At 44.0% G+C, this 26,703-nt stretch overlaps 2 protein-coding genes across 2 annotated transcripts in view; one reads left to right on the plus strand and one right to left on the minus strand.

The window, feature by feature from the left end:
- The window catches only part of LOC144817756 (sialoadhesin-like), a 252,600-nt gene that overhangs the window by 112,887 nt on the left and 113,010 nt on the right, over positions 1-26,703 (minus strand). Inside the window, 1 exon segment of the mRNA XM_078674542.1 lies at positions 12,123-12,419. Within this exon segment, the coding sequence (XP_078530668.1) occupies positions 12,123-12,419 (297 nt within the window).
- LOC144817757 (zinc finger MYM-type protein 1-like) lies at positions 424-26,150 on the plus strand. Its single transcript, XM_078674544.1, has 5 exons — positions 424-541; positions 633-685; positions 11,815-11,923; positions 23,531-23,666; positions 23,932-26,150. The coding sequence occupies exon 5, from the start codon at positions 23,962-23,964 to the stop codon at positions 26,068-26,070; it is 2,109 nt and encodes a 702-aa protein (XP_078530670.1). The 5' UTR covers positions 424-541; positions 633-685; positions 11,815-11,923; positions 23,531-23,666; positions 23,932-23,961; the 3' UTR covers positions 26,071-26,150.

The following is a 26,703-nucleotide window of genomic DNA, read 5'->3' on the forward strand; positions in this document are numbered from 1 at the left end:
TCGCGTGAGTCCTTCTTCGATCTTTAAAAAATGGACACCGAAACTGTGCTGCTTATAAAAACGTACTTCACTGTTGGTATACCAATTTTTAAATGAAACGGTTATAATATCGCCGAAAAAGAAATATTGTCAGAATGTTACTAGCAATAATGATGTATACTTTATATTAAAAGATAGAGATGGTAATTATTCCCTCTTCTCGCTCTTTGACACTTTGAAGCGATATTTGTGTCAATCATTTTAAATTCTAACTTTAAGTTAAAAGAGAACCACTACCTTCTTCATAATGATCAGGATTAATACAGAACATAACGTGGTCCCGCTCTTCTCCTATATGTATGAGAGATGTAAGAGAGTCTTTAATCACTACAAGATGGCCGCCGAAAAGCTAGGCATTCCCATCATGCCTCTTCCATGAGCCCTATTTCGATCTCCAAACATTGGACTATTTAGACGGACCACATGAAAACGATCGACGACATGGATGCCGATCCTTCGTGAGAAGAGTTTTGTCAGGAACGAAAAATTCGACTACAAACAGGTACAATTGCAGTTAAGATGTGCCGGCACTGTAGCACGCTTACATAATAGTCTTAAACAACTAACGCGACTTTTTGAAATGTATCTTCTAGATCTACTAATCTCTAATCCTACTCGCAAAGGCGTCGCTGCTTCAGCAAGTCAAGTAAGTCTATCTTTTTTTGAAAGTTTAACAAAAGCCGGTAAACTAATGTATTTCTGGTTTCATTGATTTCAGTTACTTGCTAACGGCTTTCTTTTGAGAGCCCGATTTTCCATCTTCGTTTAATACATGGGATGACACCATGCCTATAATGTTCAATACTTTAGGAACCTACAAAATAATAAAATGTGTCCTGTTTTGGCAAATATCAGTATATATCATTCGATTATAATACTGAGATTGATTAATCTGCCTCTTTGGTCACTCGGTAAACACGTTTCCCTCTGACCAGACTCTTTGCATAATTAAGGGTATTACTGAAAGCGCAAGTCATTCGTATATTGCTCGCTGATGCAGTAATTTTCTGAGCAGTACTATACATAGACAACCCTTAAGAATGTATTGATGGAAATCTTTTATGTTAGGATCATTAGCAATGGTTGATAAGCTAAATCAAAACGTTTATTGTTAGCAATCTGTCTGTTGTCTCTAAATGTTATCGTTGACATAAACCTAATATGTACTTCATGGTCGTAGACAATTTACAGCTGTGGTAGTCACTAACTTACAAAAAAACTGACGAACAGGCCTTCACTCTTTGTAAATTAAAAATCAGCTTTGTAAAATAACCTACACTGATATATCAAATTAACACCTTTTTATAATTTTTGTTGTTAATAAAATGTTCAACGAGCTCTGCATTTAACTGTGAGCCCTCAGCACATCGATAACTACTTGTTTCACCAGCCCCGTATGAGCTATAAAATTTAACATTGTTCCTTGATTATAGGTGCCATTGAACTACACCTGTGGTACAAAAGGGGGTGGTGATGGGCGGAGCATCTGAACCATTCAAACACTCACACCCAGTCAACTGATCTGGGTTTAATCCATCACCGTTCTTTAGCACACTCTTCCACCCCAGTTCAGACATGGCCATATGCAAATCAGTCTGACCCTGTGCCTTGTAGTAACTCCAATTCCAATATGAACAGAAACAGAGGACGTAGTTGTTAAGTATAAGTAGAAGTTTTATTCTACAGGTAAGATAATACATGCAGCTCCACAACATTCCTATTACACACATCACATTCTAATTAAAGGAACATGCCATTACTACATGCCTCATGGGAACAGTCCAGCCCGAACTGCCAAGCCATGCCTTCCCTGGACCGGAAACAAGCTTCAGAGGACCGGTTTCTGGCATTTCAGCCGTCTTCATCCCGGCTTGCTTGAATCCAGTGGCAAAGTGAGCAAGGGACTCACGTCTGAGCATACCCTGCCAACTTATGGCTTCCTTGACGTGAGTCACTTGCTCACTTTGCCACTGGATTCAAGCAAGCCGGGCTGAAGACGGCTGAAATGCCAGAAACCGGTCCTCGGAAGCCTGTTTCCGTCCGGTCCAGGGAAGGCATGGCTTGGCAGTTCGGGCTGGATTGTTCCCAGGAGGCACAGGATCGGACTGATTTGCAAATGGCCATGTCTGAACTTGGGTAGCAGAGTGGGCTAAAGAACGGTGATGGATTAAACCCAGATCTGTTTGACTGGTTCAGGTGCTCCGTCCATCACCACCCCCTTTTGTACCACATTGAACTACACCTGGCATGAAATAAATATTGGATATATTTTGCTGACTTATTCTGTGCAAAATTCATTTACATTTTGGAAAATTTGAGAACCATTTTTCTTTGGCATTATTCTCAGAGTAAGTGTCATTCTGTGTCCCATCACGCGCTTCATCTATCGGGATTAATATATAATCAGTCTCACTATCTCTGCTTCATGGGTTCAAACTGGAATGGCATGGTGAGCAAAAAGACAATGGATTTAGGTTCAGATCTCTGTATTGGGGTGAATGTATGACATTTTTCTGCATTTTGTCAATCCACTGTTTATACCACAATGTTGCAACCCTCTCCCCACATAATCATTAAATATTTCAGACAATCTCGGATTTCCCCATAGAATAGTATATGCGTGTTATTCAGGCAGTGTATAGGCCTTGCATATGTCTTGCCAAATATAGGCAATGTGTCTTAACTACCTTAAATCAAACCCTCTTGTGATAGTTTGGGTCGGCCATCTTATACAATAAAACCCCAGTGTTTGAGCCACAAGCCAGCTGGTATGAAAACCAAATCCTACCCGAACCAGCCCCCTTTAGCAAACTTTGAATCCGACTTACAAAAGCAGCCCAGAAATATACTTTAAAGTCGGGGAGTTAAAACCACCTTGTTCGTATGTTAGCTTAATATACCTAAGAGCTCTCCTTACCCTCCGATAACCCAATATAGAACTGCCTACAGTACCCTCTCGCCGCTTAAAAAAAGACACAGGGACACTTAATGGAATAGTATGAAACAGGTACAGAAACTTCGGAAGGAAGTTCATTTTTACTGCATTACACCTCCCCATAATTCTGAGGGGTAGCCTATGCCAAGTACGCATATTTGCAACCACCTTTTTAAGCAGTGGCTTATAGTTTAGAGCGATAACCTCACTATCATGACAGCTGAGACACACTCCAAGATATGTACCCGTTCTACGTAATTCCTATAGAAATTGGGGCTGTTTCGGGTTGAACATTTAAGTTTGTCTGCGTCTTATTTAAATTTAATTTATAGCCAAAGAAGGAACCGAAGTAGTGAGCCTCCTGTGTAATCTCTGCTATAGCTTCCACTGGTCTCGTAGCGAAAACTGCAATATAGGCAGCGTATGCAGTTACTTTTAAAAACCATACCCTTGATGGACACTGGAGAATATAAGAAATTATTTTGCAAGTTATATATTTAAAACTTGTTATCCACTCGGAACAATATCTGTATACGAGGGTTCTCTCTAGGGAGAAGTTGCTTATGATGCATGTCTTGAATATGAGGTGTTCCATATAGCTGGAGGCCCCGGGGTGTCCGTGCAGGTGATGGTGTCTTTGAGTATAATGGTGACTCTGCCTCTGGGCTTGTGCCGACTGTCTTGCCTAATCTTGTTGCCAGTGAGACTGGCTGTAGCAATGTCAGATGGGGAGGTTGGGTTTAGTCGGGTTGTTGTGAGGAAGAGCAGGTCCTGAGTGTGGTCATGCAGTAGGTTCCACATCTGTGTGGCATGTATAGTCAGCGAATGGGTGTTGAGCAGCATGATGCCAATGTGGCATGTTGCGTGGGTGGTCTGTGTGAGCAGGTGTCTAGTTTGTCTGAGTGAATGGGGTGCTGGGTGATGTTGGTGCAAAAGTTGTGGTTTTGGAAGTGCATAATAACTTTAAAGAGGCAAGAGTGCCCACTGCACATGTTCACTGTAAGTCCGCAGTGAAGCCATGGCCTATTTATCCCTGGGAGGCGGGAGAAGCCAGGGGGTAGTGGGGGGGTGTGTTGTGTCTTAACCCTTTTCTCTTTCCCTTACCCTTATCAGCGCAAGCTTGTCCCCAGCGCGTAATTGGTTAAACCAGCTGGAATGTTGACGGCTGAGGGTTCCTTGGTTTGACAGTTGACAGTTTGAGTGGAGATTATGCTGCGATGTTTGCGCTTGCTGCGGTGTGTTGTCTTTGACAATAAATACTTTCAGAACTTCTACTTGTATTCTGAGTATTATACTTAACAATTTGGCGACGAGGACCAAGGCAACACACCATGAACCCACATGAAGGAACTCCGGTAAGAGAGGAAAGAAGAAAAAAAAATGTAACGGAGTATATATATATGTAAGAAAATCTTTAAAGCAGCGTGTGAAATGTTAAAAGAAAAGCAGCAAGATAAAAGATGAAATGATGATATGAACGAATGAAAGAAAAAAACCATTTAAAAGTGAATTGCATCTCTTACAATGAAAAAAGAATTAAATGAGGACGCACCTTAAAGAAGAAATCGGGCTCAGATGAAAACGCATGAATGCGGTTGTGAGGAAGCTGAAAGCGCAGTGAAGTTGAACTGACTGACTGTGTAATAATGAGCTGTGAGGAAATCCAATCTGTGCAGGAAAACAGACACAGCTGAAACACGTGTGGATGAAATTGACTAGGTGCGGGAAACTAAGAGTAATCAAGCAGCTTCGCCGGCTCCGTCGGAGAACGAGCTGTGAGGGAATCTACACAGCGCAGAGGCGGGAATGTGCGCACGCAAAATGACGCAATTGACGCCGTCTTAAAGGTGTAATGTTAGTAGGAATGCAAATGGAAAACAAACTAACGCGCACTACATGAAAAGAACGCGGTCTACCAGGAAGTGGCCTCAGCCAATTCAAAGTCCTATTAAAGAAACAGGAATAATAGAGAAGGCACACTACTCAAAGTGGGATTTCACTTTGAAACAAACATAAACATGAGTTAAGAGTTTTATTTGAGAAAAATAAAGCAAATATTGAAGGTATTTAAAGAAAAATAAGTTGGAATAAATAAATAAAACATCATGGCAAACAGCAGCAACTACAATTTACAACCACCAGAACCTTTTTTGAAAGGAACAGGTACACCTCCAGTAAAATGGGAAACATGGAGAGAATATTTTTGCAATTATATATCAACATTTGAAAAGGAGGAGGAACCAATGAAACAGGAAGAAAAGAAAAAAATACTGTTACATTGTTTAGATGCAGGAGGTTTGGATGTGTACAAAAATATAAATAAGAAAGTACGTGGAGGAGCTGACAGAAATGTGTATGATGAGGCCCTTGAAGGTTTGGATGGTTACTACAAACCTATGATTTGCGTAGCTGTACACAGATATAAATTCTACAGAAGGAAACAAGGAAAAGATGAAAGTGTCGATGACTATGTTGCCGCACTAAAAAACTTGGCATTAACTTGCAAATTTGAGAACATGCATGACGATTTAATTAGAGATCAAATTGTAATGTGTGCAGCAAACCCTAACATACAGGATGCGCTATGGGCTAAAGGTGAGAAACCTCTACAACAAGTCATTGAAATTGTAAAAAAAAGCAGAATTGACTGGAAGATGCGCTAAGGAGGTCATCGGTGAAACTAAAAACAAAACGGATGACGCAAGTGTTGTGGCAAAAATTTGTGGAAAAAGAAACAAGGTAGCGGACTATAAGTACAAAGAAAGGGAAGAACAAAAGGTCGGAGAGAAAATGGAAAATACAGAACAAATAAAATGTTACCGCTGTGATAGCAACAAACATCTAGCAAGTTACTGGAAATGTCCGGCAAGGAATAACAAATGTACAAAATGTGGCCTAATAGGGCATTTTCAGAAAGCCTGCAAAAGGAAACAATGGGAGAAGATTAAATATGTAGAGGATGAACAAGAATCGTCTGACTCTGATTACAACCTATGTGTATTAAACGTGACGGAAGTAAGTGCAGGAGAGGAAAAAGGAAAGGTTAGCAAGCAAAAGCCCACGTGCATAGTGGAAATAGGGGGTGTGAACATAGAAATAGTGGCGGACTCCGGGTCACCCTGCACCATAATCAACAAGGATGTGTGGAGAGAGAAATTCAAGAGGAAACTTGGAGGGCACATGGAAAAACCAGATATAACCCTGAAAACGTTCACAGGAAAAACAATTGAACTAATGGCTTTTAGGAACTACATTTTGGATTCAAGGAAAGAGTAACAAGAAGTAAGTTATATATAGCTGCAATGGGCCCATCAGTGCTTGGATGGGCAGACCAGGGTAAACTTGGAATCACCCTTGACCCCAACAGAACTGAACCTGTACTTGTATTGCAACAGGACGAGGTCAAAACTCAGGTAAATCACAAACTACCTCTCCAACCGTTAAATGGCTCAAATGTGCCGTGGAAGGGTGTCGAAATCGATATTATAGGACCCATACCATATAATGAGGAACAAGTGAACATTTTGGTCCTAGTGGATCATTTCTCGAAGTGGCCAGTAATAAAGATTAGAAGGAGGATGAATTCAATCGATGTGGTCAATTTCATGGACCGTATATTCACGAGTGAGGGTATACCAATAACTATAGCCAGTAATAGCGCAAGGCAATTCAAATCAGACATCTTTAAAAAATTCATGGAGCGAAACAGAATTACCTACACCTATTTATCGGACAGATGGCAAGAGTGCCGGGGAACAGGTAAAAAGGGTAATAAAAAAAACCATTCAACAAAAAAGGACCATGTTGGAAGAAGGAAGTCAACAAAATGATATGGAAATACAGAATAACACCGGAAGAGAATGCCCAGGCAAGCCCATTCGAAATAATGAGGGGAAGAACTCCTATTTCCAGGAACAATATCGGGCGGTCCAGGATGGCTATGAGAACAGAATGGTCGGCTGAATCAGTCAGTGGAAGAATTCAAATAGCACAAAGTCGGTATAAGGAGGATTGCGACAGTAATCATAAGTTAAAAGAATCAAAAATAAAGGAAGGAGACAAAGTGAGAGGGGAAAAATAATGGACAACAAGGGAAGAGACAAAATAGGTTCACAGATCCCCCTAATAGTAGAAAAAGTATTTAATAACTCTGTACTCCTTAGCGATGGGAAGATTTGGCATGCCTCATCAATTTTTGTTTGCAAACAAAAGGACGTCATTCCTAAGAAAACAAATCTGGATAAACGTGTGGAGAAGGAGGAAAATGTCAGGAAACTGAGCATCTATGGATGGTTGTGTAAAGGAAGTGAGTATTCTGGAGGTGAAGGAGATATCATATCCAGGTCTACAAGTAGCAAGGTTAGCGGAGAAGGAACTGGACTTGAACTCAAAGAAAACATTGGAGAACACAGAGACTTAAACTCTTCTGTCTTTGTGACGACACCTGACACTTATATCTGCACCACTACTTGTGAAATACAAGATGGCAATGGTGCATATTCTACAGCTCAGGACAACCTGGGTGAACATGACCTGGAAAACATCGAATCTATTGGAGAGCGTGAGGACTTCGGCACGGATGCCTCGGTAAGATCCCAGGACACGAGTGAGAGCTATGCCTCTGGAAATGAACAAGTGAGAAATGAGTTTGAAGGTGCGGGAAGCGTCTACATGCATGAAGAGACTGGAGAACCTTCACAAAGCAAAGATGGAACTTCTATAGCACTGGCCAGTGCAACTATGAACAATTCTGAAGCTGTTAAAGCCAGCACTAGCAGTGTTGGCAGAGTTCTGAGTAAACCCAACAAACAGGATGACTATTTTTGCGAGTAGCACCGTGCTGTGAACTACTCTGGTTTTGCAGCACGTTTCTAAATTCCTTCCTCTTTAGGGAAGGAGATGTGTTGTGTCGTAACCCTTTTCTCTTTCCCTTACCCTTATCAGCACGAGCTTGTCCCCAGCGCGTAATTGGTTAAACCAGCTGGAATGTTGACAGCTGAGGGTTCCTTGGTTTGACAGTTGACAGTTTATTGAGTGGAGATTATGCTGCGATGTTTGCGCTTGCTGCGGTGTGTTGTCTCTGACAATAAATACTTTCAGAACTTCTACTTGTATTCTGAGTATTATACTTAACAGGGTGTGCAGACAGATCATGGGAAAGTTAAGTCCTCTTGCTTGGCTTCTTCTTATGGTTTTGGCAGGAAACCATTGAAGTCACTTCCTGTGCGCAGACACACAAATGCACAGGCACCCTCTTCTCCCCCCCCCCCTCACTCACCAACCCCCTGCCCCCCCCCCCCCCCCCCCCCCCCTTCAACTCGCCGGGCTCTTCGGGTCTGTCTCGGCAGCAGGCAGACTCGGAGCTCTGCGTGTCTTTGTCGGTGATCCTCAGCCTCCGACTGCGTCACCGCACAGTGGCCCCAGTGCCACCCTGCTGGACAGGCGGCCTTCCCTCTACAGGGAGGGGCCCTGCTGCATAGGCTGTGCATGGGGTGTGCTGGAGTGTGTGACAGGCGTGCACGCCCGCTCCTCTGTAAAGAACATCAACACGAGCTGAGTGAGCACGTGATTGAGTACCGAGTCCCCATACGTTACACTTTAATATGTCCAGTATGTTTAAAACTGCGTGCCCACCAATAATTTGGTCATTGGTAAGTTTATCTGTACATGGCTAGTTATTTATGAACGTAAATGCTCAAGTAGGGCTTGGTTACAGAAATTAAGTGTATTTCTACATTTTCTTTATACCATATATACGAGTTAACAGTTTCGTTAATGACAGTGAGCGCTACCAAATATCTTTTTGATGCAGTTTTCTTGGCAGGCGCTTTATTGATTCAGAAGAGTGATTTTACCCATCAGACGCAGTACGCTCTTTTTAATCAGGCCACCGATCCGAATTCGAATTCTGCTCTTTGATTTCCTCATTTCATGTATTAACCCACGGAGCTGTCTTACCAGCGTTTATTGACCTGTGTGTATGTAGCTTAGGTTTTTTTTTTTTTTTTTCATTTTGGAAAGAAGTCTTGGGCACAATGACTATTTTTTTTTTTTTTTTATGCCCCTCGACTTTTTTTTTTTTTATTTGTTTCATATTGTTACTTTTCAGGCACCATTGTATTTTGTTTAATTTGTGAAGCTCCAGCTGCTCTTTTAATGCCGCATTGCTTATTATGCTCTTTGACTGGTTTAACCACTTGGAAGCTCATCATATTCTGCTGCTGCGCTGGGATTTACAAAAACCCATTATTCATGACGAGCTGGGCTCGTCATGAGCGTGCTGGGAGGCTACTGCATGACGAGCCCAGCTCGTCATGAGCGTCGAAGGGGTTAAATTAGAAGCAATCTCTTAAAGATGTTTGCGAGGGAGGAGGTTTTCGGTTCAGGAGTTACAGGACTGCTGCTGTGAGAACCTCAGACGTTTAAAACCGAAATAAAAGGCCACTGCTGTGCCTGTTGCCCAACCGCCAGCTGTTCCACTTGTCCGAGAACAATGTGCTCCCGCTGCGGCAGCAGGTTTGGTCTACACGTGTGACAGAATCTCCCGCGCGGTCATGTTGTGAGAATCTGGATGAAAGCTGCTAGGCCTGGAAGCGAGCATTCAGGAGGGCCGGGGGCATTCCAACCAAGTCTGCAACTGATCACCCAGGAGGACATTTGCTCTCTTCTCCCACCAGGTCAGGCACAGGTGAATAATACTGCCATTTTGCCTGCTCCTCTGCATTTGATTCCCCATTTTATTAACTACGCTTTAAATCGTGTGTTTCCTCCTTTCTAAATACTTTGCTATAGAATCTCACACCCGACCCCAGGTCTGCCCAGTAGAACGGCGCTCACTTCATCCCTTTGTGAGTGCGCAGGGTTGTGAGTGCGCAGGGTTGTGAGTGCGCAGGGTTGTGAGTGCGCAGGGTTGTGAGTGCGCAGGGTTGTGAGTGCGCAGGGTTGTGAGTGCGCAGGGTTGTGAGTGCGCAGGGTTGTGAGTGCGCAGGGTTGGGGCAGAGCAGTGAGGGCGCAGGGGCAGAGCAGTGAGGGCGCAGGGGCAGTGTGTGCGCAGAGCAGTGAGTGCAGGTACAGAGTGTGTGCGCAGAGCAGTGAGTGCAGGTGCAGAGTGTGTGCGCAGAGCAGTGAGTGCAGGTGCAGAGTGTGTGCGCAGAGCAGTGAGTGCAGAGTGAGTGTGTGCAGGCGCAGAGTGTGTGCGCAGAGCAGTGAGTGCAGAGTGAGTGTGTGCAGGCGCAGAGTGTGTGCGCAGAGCAGTGAGTGTGTGCAGGCGCAGAGTGTGTGCGCAGAGCAGTGAGTGCAGAGTGAGTGTGTGCAGGCGCAGAGTGTGTGCGCAGAGCAGTGAGTGCAGAGTGAGTGTGTGCAGGCGCAGAGTGTGTGCGCAGAGCAGTGAGTGCAGAGTGAGTGTGTGCAGGCGCAGAGTGAGTGTGCAGAGTCAGTGTGTGCAGGCGCAGAGTGAGTGTGCAGAGTCAGTGTGTGCAGGCGCAGAGTGAGTGTGCAGAGTCAGTGTCTGCAGGCGCAGAGTGAGTGTGCAGAGTCAGTGTGTGCAGGCGCAGAGTGAGTGTGCTGTTGAGTGCAGAGTGGTGTGTATTGGCAATGTAAATGACAATGCCATTTATTTATGATTTAAAGAAATGTCATGAGCAATGCCAATAGCTCTACCTTTAATGATGCCGAGACCATTGCATTGTAAATGCTTGTTTTCAGCTTATTTCAGCATTGACTTTTCCTCGGAGTGTTGTTTCTACATGAGCTATTTGTCCACTGAGCCGGGTCTGGTGGCTCAGTGAACTAATGCGTCTATTACAGGGGTCTGTGTTTGATCTCATGGTCACAGGTTCAAATCCCGGCGGGTCCACTCAGCCTTTCATCCATTTGTGGTCGATAAAATGAGTACCAATGAGTTGGGTAACAATGAACATCTGTTATTCAGCGGCAAGTGACCTCTAGGTGAACATGCGCTTTACAAATACACATTTTATGTTATGTGAATTTTGACAGCCTAAGTGTTTATTGCTGCAAACCCTTCTTTGTAATGGGTTGTTTTAGGTGTTATATACCAGGTTGGATTAAATGCGGTCTATTTATAAAGGCATTTTTGGGTACATAAATAAGTACTCCTGTCCAATTTTTTTCGTCCTTTTACACACTGCAAATTTGGCTGCAAAATCTCTAATATGGGAAGTTTCAAAAATATATTAAAAAAACATTTTGTGGGTCATTAACAATTGGTTGCATGAGCCCCAGATCTTTTTTCAAAATGCTGCTTAAACTCCACCCTACTACAGGAACCTCTCGGCCTCAACTGATTTATGAGCTCACCGTTGAGTACCTGCTTCCTGTCAGTGCTGTTCTCTATGCTCAGTCCAGTTTTATCTAGTCAACCCCAGCAGGCAAAGATCTGTTGGACTTGCAGATGAGAAATCGGAGAGCAAAAAATATATTTTTTAGATGGCACTTGCTAAAAGCCTAGTAGTCCCGCAGGACTATCCTGAGGTCTAGCATTATGCAGACACTATTAGGAAAAAGGCATACCAATTGCATACAATGGTAAAACCTGCCAACATAGACCAAACAGATGTAATGGAGGAATAAGAAACACACCTGGTCAATGTTAGAAAAAAGTAAAAAAAAGTCCAGTGCAATTCATATGAAGGAACTAGTAGATAGTGGTAATTTCAGTTACTCGAAGTTCATCTTTTAACTGTGAGGATTCTCCTGATGAGCGTCTGCGGTATATAGACTCCTACTATATTTCACCCAGTCTCTGACCTTTTCTAAATACCTATAAAACGATGGTGCTCAATTGTTCAGGATTTGTAACTTTCTTTGTCTATTCATAGATCCCTTGGAGTAGAACCTAGACGGAAGAAAACCTAAATGTACGTGACTTAAGAGCTGCTTCCACTGGCTTCCCTCTTGGTACCTCTGTGGCTCCACTCCCTGCTACTGGTAAGAGTTAAAAAGAACTATTGGAACCTTTTTGACTTTCTGTAGTTTCCAATCCTTTCTCTAGCAAATCTGCAGCAAATAGGGCTCCATAGAGTATCTAGAGGTCTAAACCTTATGATGTCACCAAGATGATCTAAGGATGTGTTCTCTCTCCCATTGCCCACTGCCTTTTGGTGTGTTGATGCCCATGAGTACTCACGTTTAACATTGAGCGTCGCATCCATCACTGCCCGACTGTTTCCAACAGATACTTCGCATCGGAGTGTTTTCTGGTTATCCCGCCATGACACAGTGGTGTGCAAACTTTGTCGAGTCAAAACAGCTGATGTATACAGCTGTATTTCCGTAGAAATGAAAGCCCCCTCTGGAACACCATGCGTCCACTGCAGCGATGTACTGTTGTCGGGACAGAAATATGGAGTGATACAGTTTAGAGTTATGGAACTGCCGTCTGTGATGTTTGCTGGGACAATTATCTCTGGGCTTACTGGGTCATCTAGGAAGACAAAAAAGGAAAAAAATCAAGTTACATTGACAATGATATTCATTCCGTTCTTCTGGAAGGTGTATTAGCTGTTCCTTGCAACTCCTTATGCAAATAAGATTATCAGAAAGGAACAATCAAAATGTATGGAATAAAACTCAATGTGCATGATCTTGGACTTCCTGCATGACTCAGTCATGTTCTGTAGGACACAGTCCAAGATTGTATCCAGTAAGTGCCAATAAGAGCCAATATAATCTAACTCATGTCCTAGAAAGTGTCTTTGAATGTCTTACAAGTACAACAGTAATGCTGCTAACCTTTTGTTCGGTTCCTCTATTTCAAAAGCAAATTTGGTTGACATTTTAGTTAAGTAGGTAACTTTCTATCAAACTTGGCCAGATATGGCCTCTTATTGTTCACTACTATCTTTTTTCATGTGTGTTGCATATTATACATTTTGATAAGTCCATAAAAAGCATAACATTCTCAAAAGGTTTATGTAATCTCTAAATGCAATAAAATCAAAATTCCCCACCGAAATGCAACATCTGCAAATTTTTGCTAACCCCAAGGCTGCACTTCCGCTTCATCAATTTAAGAAAAAAAAACTATCCCAATTATATTCAATTTGTGTAATGTTTGCACAATCCCCATAATACATTTTATAGTTCTCAGAATCGTTTAGCTTATTTCTTACAAAGGTGAAATAAGTTGGTACTTTTTATTTAAAAGTGCAGCTACTTTTAAGAGATTTTCTAAGGATGTTCTTGCTTGTTAAAAGGTTGTAAATTATTTGATATTATTGAATATAGTCTGAGGTGTTGCTGAGTTTTAAAAACTTTGCAATTGTGTTCTCAAAATAACATGGAGCGTTTTAAAAACATGTTGGCTGGCATAAGTTAAGCTACAATTGATGCTTAAACCTCATTAAATATGTAACAAAGCTTATGAATCAGAAAAGGTGAGCTTGAGCAAAGAGGATTCAAAACCATATTCCAAATTACATAACCGGTCGGTCCATGAGGGATATACATTAACTTGCTCTACTCTCCAGTAGACACAGAGCCATCTCCTTCAACAGTTGTTTTAAATATTCATCAACCAGGCCATGGAGGCTTAAGTCATTGCCATCATTGAGAAAAGGGCTGGGTCTCTCTCATAATATCAGGCTAGTTTCTACTGATTTTCTTCCTCTGTGCTAAATTGTTTCCTGTTGCAGTTGTTAGTTGTGGAGGATGTGAGGCCTGCACAAGTAATAGGTGCACAAATTCTCCTTACTGGGAACAAAGCACCCTTATTTCCAGAAGAAGGCGTTTTGTCTACACTCCCAAAAGACCCTTGCGCTCACTAACTGCTAACCTTCTGAAGGTCCCTCGCACAAATAACTCCTGGGGTGACAGAAGATTAGTCGTTGCTACTGCTAAACTATGGAACACTCTTCCCATGCACATCAAAACATGTCAATCCTCAGGAAACTCATAAAGACGTGTCTTTTTAATCCATAAGCTTCCGCCACTGGTTCGTCCTCTAAATAGTCCATAGCGCCGAGACACTCAAGGGTATTTGTGTGCTCTACAAATTGCCTAAATAAATAAGCACTCCATGTAGCACTTGATTGTCTCGGGATACCAAAACAGACCAGTCCAAGGTCTACTCAGGGAAGGTGTTGGGGGCTAGTAATCGCCAATTACTGGCATGCAATATTAATACTCAATAAATCATTGTCCAGTCAGTGCGTCTTCTTTGGAAAAAGTACATTTATTGTGGACACGCATTGCTATAGACGATGGATTAATTTACAAATATATACATCAGACCGATTGAATTAAGCAGGCTTATTAGCCTTATCAAAGGGCATTCCAACAGTAATATAAGGCTTTATCAAAGGTCACCACACCAATATTTAATACCTTTTTAGGTCTCGGTAATATCCGGTCGAAGACCGGAAGTCAGAGAATTAAGGTTTCTTAGAGTGGCTGCTTTAGCCCCGCCTCTCTTTTTGTCTCTCCTCCATTGGCTGGCTTCCTAAATAGAGGCCAGCCATTGGAGGAGAGAGCCGTCCCTCCAAAGAAGCTCCGTCTTTTTCGGATTCGGGGGCGTGATTTTTTGCATTCTTTAGCCCTGTGACGTCGTCTGTCACTCAGGGCGCAAAACACACGCCCCGAATGCGAAAATTACCATGCTTTCTCCGAGGCATTTCTGCTTTGCCTCGGAGAAAGAAGGTGGTGGTTTCTAGAGCTGCTCTGCTCGTCCCCCCTTCCCTCCGATTTCCTTTGTCCAGCTTTGCCCTCCCCCCGCAGCTCCTTCCGTCCTGCTCTTCCCCCCCCCCCCCCTCCCTCCGCCCGCAGTCCTTCTTCGTCCCGGTCCCGCTCCCCTCAGCCCGCAGCTCCTTCCGTCCTGCTCTTCCCCCCTCCCTCCGCCCGCAGTCCTTCTTCGTCCCGGTCCCCCTCCCCTCCGCCCGCAGCTCCTTCCGTCCTGCTCTTCCCCCCCCCCTCCCTCCGCCCGCAGTCCTTCTTCGTCCCGGTCCCCTCCCCTCCCCCCTCCGCCCGCAGCTCTCCTGCTACGCTCTAGCACTGTGGGGCAGTTCATTGTGTTACAGTATACGGATGCTGTTGTACTACAAGTTGTGGATATTATTGTGCTAGCGGTTTCATTGTGCTAAAAGATATGGATGCTGTGGTACTACAGGAGATTGGTATTATTATACTAATGGCTTCATTATACTACAGGATACGGATGCTGTGGCCCTACAGGGTATGAACACCACTGTACTAATGGCTTCATTATACTACAGGATGCAGATGCTGTGGTACTACAGGAGATGGGTATGACGGTTCTAGTGTTTTTTTGCGGTCAGGACACGGACTCTGCGGCCCCCCGGGAGAAGGAGATGTCCTCGTGGTCCCCCTGAATAAGTGGTGTCCTGTACCGCCCATGGGCGCTGCAGGGGGCCAGGCTTGCACATGTTGTGAAGTTGAGAAGTGATAAAAGTGCCGCGGGAGGGGCGTGTTTGGAGCCCCCCCAGGGGGTAGAAAAGGCTGAGGCGGGGCCGCCGCTGTGTTCGTCCTCAGTGCAGGTCAACGGGAGAGGTAGCGGCCCTCGGCCTTCGCTGCGCCTCGTCTGTCCCTCATCTTCCTCTCTCGGCGGGGGGGGGGCTCTTTCCTTCTCTGGCTCCTCTTCTCTCTCCCTCTCTCTCTGGAGGTCTCTTTCCCTCTCTGAAGCCCCCCTCTCTTTCTTTACTCCCTTCCTTACCCTTCGCATCTCTCTTAGTCAGTGTCTCTGTCCTTCTCTCTCTGTCCTTCTCTCTCTCTGTCCTTCCCTGCAGCTCGTCTGTTCCTCTGAACTTCTTTCCTTTCACTGCTGTCAAATTTCTTCTCCCGCTCTCTACTCGTCAGGTGCTTGTCACTCTGCGACCTTTCACCCACCCCTCTCTCTCTCTTTATTCCTTCTCCTTCTTCTAATCTTCCTCATTCTCTATCTATCTCCTTCCTCTCTTTCTTCCTGTGTGTTTCCTCCTCCTCTTTCGTTCTTATCTTCCTCTTTCTCTCGTTTTTCTCCGTTTCTTGGTCTCTGTGTATCGCTAATCCCCTCCCTCTGTTGGGCACCTGGTGTTCCTTCTTCTCTCGCTCTCTCTCTCTTTCCTCCTTTGTGTTTCCTCCTCTTTCGTTCCTATAATCTTTCTCTTTCTCGTTTTCCTCCATTCTTTGGTCTGCTCGAAGAAATGTTTGTTAAAAGGGGACTATAACGGGGCATGCTTTGGGGGCAAAATTGTTTTATGGCTGACAGATTGGGCGTATTTGAAACAACAGTTGTTTTGCTGTGGGAGACGTGAGCTTAGATGCAGACGCGGACTCGAAATGTGCTACTATACTACACCTATACATTTGTTAAGTATGGGCTTTCTTGCAGATTTTAGTTTGGGGTGTGTTTCGTGAGCAGATATGAGTGTTGGATGTGATACTTAATTGCAGGGATGAGCCTGCGGTCTGTTCCTAGAGGCACAGTTGCGACTTTAGGGTGTATTGTGTTGTAGATGTGAGCTTGGGTTTTGTTGCTTGAGATGCGATGTGAGTTTCTGGTGTATTGATTTAGGTGCAGATGTGATCTTCGGGTGTAGTGCTTGAGGTGCAGATGTGCTGCATTATTCAGTGGTGAGATTGGAATGTGCCGCTGTAGATGCATTCCGCGTGCTTTGGTTGTACTGCGTCCTCGGGCAGGTGTCATCTTGGGGTGTTTTTCTTCGATATATTACTATGGCATGTGCCGCTTCAGTGTACTCGTGAGATTGGACAATGCTTTTATGGGGAGATTGTAGGTTGTCCCGCGCTTAATTGGGGAAGATGTGAAATGGGGACATGCTGCTTTAAGTGCAGATGTGTGCTTGAATGTGCTACTGTAAATCAGCCCTGCTCTGTATGTACAGCTTTAGACGCAAATGCGAGCTATGGTTGTGCTGTGATAAGCAGTTTCCTAGGGCAGATGCGAGATTGATATGTTTTGATTTGGGCCGATGTGACCGTTCGGCATTCTTTGGGGCAGGGTTGAGTTTGAATGTTTCTTCAGGTGTTGTATGCGAATAGAATGTGCTGCTCTAGGTCCACATGTTGGCAAAGCATTGCGGCTTTAGTGAGGATGTAAACATGGGATGCGTCATTTAGGCAAAGATGTGCATTTGTGCTTTGCAATTTTATATACAGACTTGAGTTTGGGACGTTTTGCTTTGGATTTGGTGCTTCAGCACGTATCAGGAGTTTTGAGTCCTCTTTGTGGCAGTTGTCAGTTTCTTCTCTTCTATTTTAGGAGTAGATACACGAGTGTGGATTTGAATTTGTGGAAGGTATGAACTTGGGGGGCCTTAATGTAATTCTTTATCTTAAACTTATTTTTGAACTGAACTTGGGGAAAGACTGTGAGCTGAGATTCGTATCACTCGGGGTTTCTTTTGGAATGTGTGCTTCCATCGAGGCACGCGGGTTATTAAAGAGTTAGACAATTTCCGTCGCTTTGTCCGAGTCTCCTAATTTACATTTTTGAAAATTTCTTCTTTCAAAAACACGTTGTTCTCTCTTGATGACCCTTGACCTGCACATTATTACCGATAGCTCTTGCTGTCCGTGTTCTGTACTGTACCCTTGAAATGGGGCACACTTATCGGCAGAGCTGCCAGTTTTTGAATGGGCAGTATTAACATGTACTACGGTAGGCAGCATCAGTATAACTCAGAAGAAGTTCTAGATTTGTGGGGCAATATCAACACTCCTTATCCAAATTGACTTGTTTATTTGGGGGCAATATCCTGAGTACACTGCCTAGTTGTATATTGCAGCGTTATTTATTATTTTTTTTTTTTGCAGAGTTTTATATAGCGCGAACTAGAACCGAATCAGAGCGCTTTACATAGCACCAGTTACGTTACATGAGGACAATTTCTTTTTTTTTTTTTTTTTTTTAAGGCACGGGGAGATTAAGTGATTTGCCCAGAATCACAGGGGGTTATTGGCGTCGTTACCGAGACTCGAACAGAGTTCCCCAGGTCGAGCGCCTTAGCCGTTAGGCCAACCCCTCTCCTTATGGAGCGCCAACTTCGCTCGAGGGCATTGGGGTGCTGTATAAGAGAACCACACCATGTTTACACATTCTCATGGGCAGGGAGGTTACGTTTTCGTAGCAAGTAGGGCAGGATGCGAACGTGAAAATGTCTCCTCCCATATCGAGATGGCCTGTGCGGTAGGTCCTAGTGACATGTGGGTGTGGCTAAAGGGCCAGAGCAGCAGCATTTGGAGCTTTGGAAACCAGGTTCAAGTCTCGTTGTCTCAACATCTTGTGATTCTGGGCAAATCACTTATCTCCTCCTGCATCCCAAAATAGAATGTGTCCATGTTTAACGAACCCGGTGCTCATGGAAAGCTGTCCAATACCTTCGGGTCGAGTTCGCGTTCTATAAAAAATGCGCCAAAGCTTGGGTACTATTATGTCCCATTGGGCAGGCTGCATGCGCGTATCTGCCATAAATCCGGGTGAGCCCCCTCCCCTTCGCGGGGACGCAGATACTATTGCCCAGTAAGTGCCCCGCTATCAGGGTAAGTGGCTGCCCCCTGGGGCGGGTGGGGGCTCTTTCAGTCCCTTTTGTCCCCGCACAGCCAGAGGGTGCGGCGCGAAGAGCTGATAATGGGGCAGGGGAAGCGGCTTCAGCGGCCAGAAGAGGCCCATCGGCTGACAACGACTCTGACCGCGGGGGGCCTGGGGTCCATGGGGGCAGGGCAGGCCGTGGGGGCAACCGGTGAGGGCTTCGAATACATCTAGTGTGCGCAGAAGATGGCCGCATGCGGGAAGCTGTGTATATGCCAATAGAAATAACAATGCCATTTATTTAGGGATACAAAAAAAAAAATAATGAGCAATACTAATAGCTCTACCAATAATATTGCCGAGACCATTGCATTGTAAATGCTTGTTGACTTTGTCAAGGGATCATTACAACAATAATATAAGCAAAACCTATTAGCTTTGTGAAGTCACCAAATTAAAAGAGCAGTAACCACTTGTTAAAAAACCCCATGTTATTGAAATCCATAACCATATTTAAATGAAATCATTATTATTATTATTTATTATTATTATTAAGGTATTGTGATTTTTATCAAGTCCTATCAATAATATAGTATCAAAGCATATAACATGGGTCCAAGTCTTAGTGATACACTTGTAAGCCCAGAAAATACAGCCATAAAATCATCCTCTAGAGGACACTGCACTCAGTTGGGAGAACAAAACTCCATCCTCTAGAGGACACTGCACTCAGTTGGGAGAACAAAACTCCGACTTGGAAAGGCTTTAAAATGTATTGTTAAAAAGCCTGGAGGTCATAGATTATATGACCCCGGAAACATAGGGTCTCTTTGCTAAAGTTAACCAAAGGTGTGCGGCTGCTTTGCAGCTCTCAAGCACTTCCGTAAGCATGCTGGTGGTGCCCCTGCTTTTCTCAGGAAATCACAAAAGGCAGGAAAATATGCAGATCAGCCTCTCTCTAGACCTAATGGGACAATCTCTGCCTGCAAGCTGTGGCTATTATATTGGGCGTGGTGCGTCCATTGCGGCGTAGCCTCACTAAGTCACATGGACCCACTGTCCAGCACTCTACATAAATAATTGGCAATGCTTCTCACGTCTCGCTGAATATTATACGCTCAGCGGCTGCTAGTAGTACCGGGACATGCCCGACTCAATCCTGAGTGTGCCAGGGGGTGGGGCTTGGCTGTGGCAGCTTGACAGTCCAGACTCAGCAGCAGTAGTGCGCATGTGCATTTTTGAGCTATGACCAGCCTGAACATCCGCGCACAGTACCTTCCCCTTACGAGGGACCCAAGGGTGCTGCTTCATACAGCAGCCAGGACTGCACCCCCCTGGTCGGATGTGGGCGGGGAGTAACTGTGCCCCCCCATGCCAATCCTGGCACTGCATGCAGTGCCAGGATTGGTTGGTCCACCCGGCAGACAATCCATTATTGGGTGCCCCGTGTGGGCCAATCACTGTGTGACTTCATTGGGCCAATCACTGTGTGACTTCATTGGAAGCCATGCAGTAGTAATTGGCCATTTCGGGACGCTGGCTGTCTGTGATGTCCAGGCACGCGCAGCAGGCCGACTCCCTCACGTCACCGCACACATTAGACCTCGTGTAGTACTGCTGTCAGTGTCTGCCGCACATAACTGTCTGTCTGCTCTGCAGTGCTAACTGGACAGTAGTCTCCTGGTGGCTCACCTGCCTGCTGCTCGTGTCGTCATCTTGTGGTGTGTCTGATTCGTACACACGTGACGTAGATACTAGATCCTGAAGTAAAAGTTGGAAATTCGCAATTATGACAAACATTGCTAGTCGGAACGACGCGCTCCAATAACTTGGAGCATGCGCCACGCATAACACTGCATAAATTAAAATATAAAAATTGTAAAGGAGTAATTTACTCCTTTTACAATGTTTATATTTTAAAGCGCGCCGTTAAATGAGCACAGTCTAACCCCTGCTTAGAAGGCCTTCTACTCCCCTAGAGGTGAGGAGGCATCCCAGAGTTCCCAGAGAAGTATCAGTGTCACAATTACAGTTGCATTGAGTTCGGAGTTGACACTCCCATACTTGAAGTATGCAACAGCAAGTGTGACACTCTCTGAACACCGCAACAAGGCCTGACAGACCGCATCTTCAACCAGTGCGGACTGTAAGGCTTAATGGATGCTGCCTGCTGGGTGGGGCTCGCCGCCGAGTAAAACCAATACCTTTTCAGTGCATCGCGCAGCAATACTTTGACTTTTAACTTGGCTACTCTGGTTCCAGGGATATTTCCAGAGGCGTATAACCAGTAAAAAATAAATTTAAAAATGCAGATCAATCTTCAATTTCTATTTGAACAGCTTTTGTTTTTTAATCTTCAGCAACAAGTGGTTTTAGAAGTATGCATACGCCTAGTGAAACATGTAATTGATACAGAGGTCAGCTATTAAATCGCAAGAAAAGGAAACTGAAAATAAAAGATAGTAGGTTATTGGTAGTGTTGTAGTACATAAGTTAGAGGTAACGGCAGCTATGGTGCTTTCTACCATTGTAGCCTAACCCTGAAAATGACACTGGCGCATGAGGCAGTTTCAATGACTTCTAATTAACATAAATAGACAAGTGCGATTGTTCTGATATTTTTGGAGTTTTGGGGCTTTTCCATCCTGAGCGTAACACTGAAAGGCCTAGTTATAGTTTACGACTTTGCATGTAATTCGACACTTGGTGCTCTACGTAACCCCTATGTAATTTCATTCAGTCCGACCTTTGCACTGTAAATATACATGTATTATGGCTTTTCACAGAGGCAGAAGAGTCGGATATATTCCAGTACGGAGCTTGAACTCAACAGATCACTGTCTCAATAAATCAGTGTTCGGGTGTGTAGTCTGCATTTTGTAGTTATAGGTCGATTCGCTCATCTGTGTTGAGGGTAATTAATTTCTGGCTCTTCAACAGCTACTTTGGCAGGTCAGTACCAAGTTACATCACTTGCTTGATAAAGAAGCAGCAGGAGTCTTAGTCTAGGGGCGGCCAGGCCAGATTTCTAGCACTATTATACGCTTTTTGTAAACCGCACTGTTGTCATTAAAACCAGGCTTCCAAGAAGGGTCAGCCGGCCTCTCAGACATCCACCATTCATCAATAAATCACGTGTATTTCCCCCCCCCCCCCCACCCCTCTCCGCACCTATACGCTCACACCGTCTGAACCTGATTTCTCGTCTCATTTATGCTCAACCCCTCGTGGCCTTTTCCAAAGCAAGACAGACACGTCAAATAAGGGTTATGCTCTGGAGGCCTCGGAGCATGAGGCCCTCCATTACCTAGGCAGAGCCGCCGTACCGACCACGTCCACTGATATAGCAGTGGCACTGGGACACAGAGGCTTAAAGGCCCCGCTGCTCCCGGATAATTTATGTATATTCCATCCACTGTTAAACAAGGACATAGGGGTCCATTTCCTTATTTAAACTACGGCACGTGACACACCGGCACACCGGCTAGGCCGCGGCCAAGGGTGCCATGGGCCAAAATGCGAGCCCCGTATTCACGTGCTGAGTGGAAATAAAAACACACCCATAGCTGTGGGACTGACCGGCCCACAGAGCCCCAGGCCCGACTACACCTGCTGCACCATTGGCACAGGTCAGGGGACGCGAGGGAGAGAGATGGGAGCGCACGAGGCAGCGAGGGAGTATGGTCGGGAGAGTATGGCGGGAGAGAGCAGGCAGGGAGGTGAAGGGATGAAGGTTCGGGAGGGTGAATCAGTCAGCGATAGTACTTCTTGTAGTGATTGAATTGGGCAACATGATAGGGAGGGACTACTAGGGAGTGACTGTACATTTTCTCTAAGATTTATTTTACATTTTCTTTTAATTAGGGCCTGGCCTGCACATTACAGACTGTAGGAGATGTTAGGACTACATCCTGCTTATATACAGTTTAACTATACCAAGATTCCTCAATCCCCATATGATCCAATTTTTGAATCCATGTATGAAGAAACAACTGTTGGCAGCAACAGTAGACGGTGCTGATTGCGCCATTAAGCCACATTCTGTAATTGACACTTTTTCAGGGTACAAATCTTATTAGGGGAGCACAAAAGGAAAGTGAACGCATCGAACATGAATGCACATTTTGTTTTAAAAACGAATACAAAATGCTTACACTGTAATTTCTGTTAATAAAGAGGTGCAATTTGACTTTTTTCACATTCCGCTTAATTTCCACAACGGAAAATTTTGCAACTTTGATTACGACCTGGTACAAAGTCGGGGCGTTCTATCTGGCTACTCCCTTGTGTTCTATTTTAGGCAACACCAGGGTAATGAGCAGATGAGCAGCATAAAAACTTAAAACCCAGATGACATAAGCCAATTAACTGAAGAGCTTGGCATAATCATATAGCGTTTCAAATACATGCAGCTCTGTTCCATGCCTTCACTGCCCTGTCACCAGTACTCGCAAAATATGTTGTGCAAGTTACAACCTGCTGTGTAAGCACAGGTAAGTTCCGAAGCACTGCCTCAACTTAAGTTATTGGCCAGAAACAACCTGGGGTAACTCAAGGCATTAAGTAATGTCCACTCAGCTTGTCATATTTGCACACTCAAGCGTTCCATTAACATATGATGGCCCTTTATTCTGCCCTTTTTCTCAAAGCGCTTTAGCAAGAGGCCTCTTAACGAGAGACAATAAAAATGTTATGATAACGCTGATGGTTAATGTTCTTCTTAGAGAGATCAGAGTTTTGTCTAGTGGAAGTTTTGACTCGTGGAAAGGTAGCGCAGAAGGTTAATGTGTCTGCTGCAAATAACATGTACCTGATGCAGATCACAAAATGCACATGATATAAATAGGTCAGTGAGTCACTGCTTTTGTCAGAGATCCCTTTGTTACTTGCAGTTTGTAAGTTAATAGCTCACTGTTGTGTGTTAGGATATTAAGTGCCATCTAAGAGCTGTATGCAAACTGCACGAAAAAAATTGGAGCGTTCTGTTTTTTTCCCCCACAGTCTTTGTTTGATTACCCTAGTGTTTCAATAATAAATTATCTTATTTTCAGCACCTGGTAAAGCCTGACAACCTGAAACATTACCAAATTTTGGGGCAATTTTTCGGCAAAGAACAAGAGGCCCCAACCTCCTCCTCCTCTGCTGCTGTTTACCCTGGCTACGTCCCAGCAAACACCAGTGTTAAAGGTAAGGAAACTGATGCTATATTTTTTACATCGGAGTTAGGGCTATGTATGTGGTCACTCTCAAGGCCCTCAAGCAGTGTTGGTTTCATTGCCTCCAGCAACCACACGGAGAGGCAGCATGCAGTAAGGCTGTATTTTTAGCAGTCTTTTTGTGCAAAGGGGACCTGTTGGAGATTGATTGCGATACTGCACAAGATATATGTATTTGTACTGAAATTTTATATTATTGCACATCACCTTATACATTGTTCTTTGATTATTGACAGGTTTATATTGGTACGGCCAGCGTCGGCATCATGAATACAGTACAAGAGCTGATTACAAGGTCATTCCAGGCACGGCCACTTGAAGAAAAACTACATTTAAAGCAATTGGGACCTCATCAGCCTGACCTAAACCTACAGACAACTTCCCAGGACAGAGGAAAAATGTCCAAATGTACATTCTCAAAAGCCTGGTACACAAAAGCTGATTGGCTTACAGGGTGCCCTTTAAGAAATTCTCTGTTCTGCTTCCCCTGCTTGTTGTTTGGTGGTGAGTTTTCGTGGACAAATCAAGGTATAACCGACTTAAAGCATTTGTCGGAAGAAATAGAGAAGCATGCATACACAAGAAAGCATATGGAAAACCTGACGAGACTGGGAATGTTGGGGGAAGACGCACCAATTGAGCACCAGATAAACGATGCATACCACCAAACAATACAGAAACACAATGAAGCAGTTGATAGGAACAGACGGATTCTATACAAAATAATTGATTGCATTCGTTTCTGTGGTGCTTTCGAACTGGCATTGCAAGGCTATGATGAATCAGAAAGTTCCTCAGAACCTGGGATCTTCAGAGGCCTAGTGGATTTAATAGCGAGCATAGACAAGGAATTGGAAACCCATTTAGCAAGTGCTACAGTCTTTAATGGCACCTCTAAAACGATACAAAATCAACTACTTGACTGTATGTTTGAAATTATGAGAAGCCATATTGTGCAAGAGTTGCAAAACACGGACTTTGTGGCTATTCAGGTTGGTGAGACCACTGATGTGGCCACTAAAACACAGTCCGTATTAGTATTTCGGTACCTTGACAATGACGGAGAAGTTGTGGAGAGGTTCTATGGTTTCACACATTTAAGAGACTCTAGTGCAGAAACCATTACTGCATCTATACTGTGTGAACTGAACTTAATTTTTCCAGAGCTGCCTCAAAAACAAAAACTTATCGCACAAAGCTATGATGGTGCGTCCGTAATGAGTGGAGGCCTTGGAGTACAGAAAAGAATTCAAGATGTGTACCCTAATGCTCATTATGTGCACTGTTACACCCACCAACTTAATCTTATTATGCAACAGGCAGTATCAAAGATCAGAGAAACACGAATTTTCTTTCAGGATGTAAGAAGCATGGCCGCATTCTTCACACGTTCACCCCAAAGAACGGAAGCATTTGATGAGATTGTGAACAAAAGCGTTCCAAGGGGATCCTCAACTCGTTGGAACTTTAACATCCGTACAGTTAACCTAATCTATGAACATAGGGAGGACCTTGAGGAATGTTTTGCCGACATAGAAGCCAATGATGAGTTTGATTACCAAAGTAAGACTGAAGCCCGTGTCTTTGCTAGAACACTACAAGATAGAGAGTTTCAGTTCTTACTGTTTTTATTTCATGATATAATGGTTGCTGTCGACCTGTTATACAATCAGTTACAAGCACGAGAGATGGATACTGTCAAAGTGAAAGAATGTACCACTATGTTTGTACAAAGCATAAGCAAAGTGAGAGATGGGGCTGACAATTTAGACTGCAAACTGCCAGAGCATTCTACTTTTTCAAACGGCGGGAAAAACAACACCATTATGGTCCGAATTGCAAAGGAGATATGTGACATTGTAATTGTGCATGCACAAGAACGTTTTTCTTTCACTAAACATTTGGCGAGTGCCACATTATTGCAAAGTGAAGAGTTTGCAAAATATGATAAATCCTTCCCGGAGCGTGCTCTGAATGAGGCTGTGGAAGCTTATCCTATGCTCATAAAAGAGCAGCTGAGAACGGAGTTGACTGTACTGTACGCAATGCCTGTGTACCGGAAGGCCACAAGTGCTTTGACTTTGCTGGCTTTAATACATAAACTTCATATGGAAAAGTCACTTACAGAGACAGTGACTTTACTAAAAATTGTCATTACCACTTCTATGACATCCGAGTCTGAACAATGTTTTTCAGCCTTAAAGAGGATTAAGACATTCCTGAGTAACACCATGCTCGAGGAAAGACTCAATACTTTGGCAATGCTATCTGTAGAGAGCAAGCTAGTTCAAAAAATCCCGGACTTTAACATTAAAGTTATTGACAAGTTTGCTGCTCTTAAAGAGAGACATACTGATTTCATGTACAAAAAGTAAAAAATGTTGAATGCTCCTACTTTGTGACCAGTTTAGTTGTTTGTTAAATAAAAAACATCTGTGAGCGAGGTACTCAGAAATGCATTGTATCTCGAAGTCTGTTATGAAGCTCTGTGGTTGTACTGAATAAGCAGCTACCTATGTTATGACCTCTCTTTATTAATGTAATAACTGCACTTTCACAATTGCTTTATTAACCTTGCTGCTTACTCAAATTTGCTTGAAAATACAAAAATTTTCTTAATTTTTTTTCAACATTTTCTCGGGGAAATCCCCAAGCCCCGAATCCTCCCTTATGGTGGTTTGGCCTCCCTCGCAAAGGTGCAGTATGCAAGTCAATTTACGCCCACTTTCAAATGTTACCAGCCGCCCCTGTATTTTATTAGTGGCTTTGGCCACATTCTTTCTATGCATGCGGCCTTGCGCTGCTCAGCCTTTTTTCTTCTTTCTTTTTCTTTCAGAGGTGCATGGTCCCACCCCAAGGCATATCCCATGTTGGGGGCAGTGTGGGTAGCTGAAAGCAAAGCAAATTGTCTCAAGCTCCCGCCGGCAGTATTTGGCTGGGCCTCCCCTGCTCCTGTGTTTGGGGTCCAGGAGTCTGGTTTTTGTTTTTGGGGCTCGGACATGGAAGTT

The sequence above is a fragment of the Lissotriton helveticus genome, chromosome 2_1, assembly GCF_964261635.1.
Source record: "Lissotriton helveticus chromosome 2_1, aLisHel1.1, whole genome shotgun sequence".
Taxonomy (NCBI): Eukaryota; Metazoa; Chordata; class Amphibia; order Caudata; family Salamandridae; genus Lissotriton; species Lissotriton helveticus.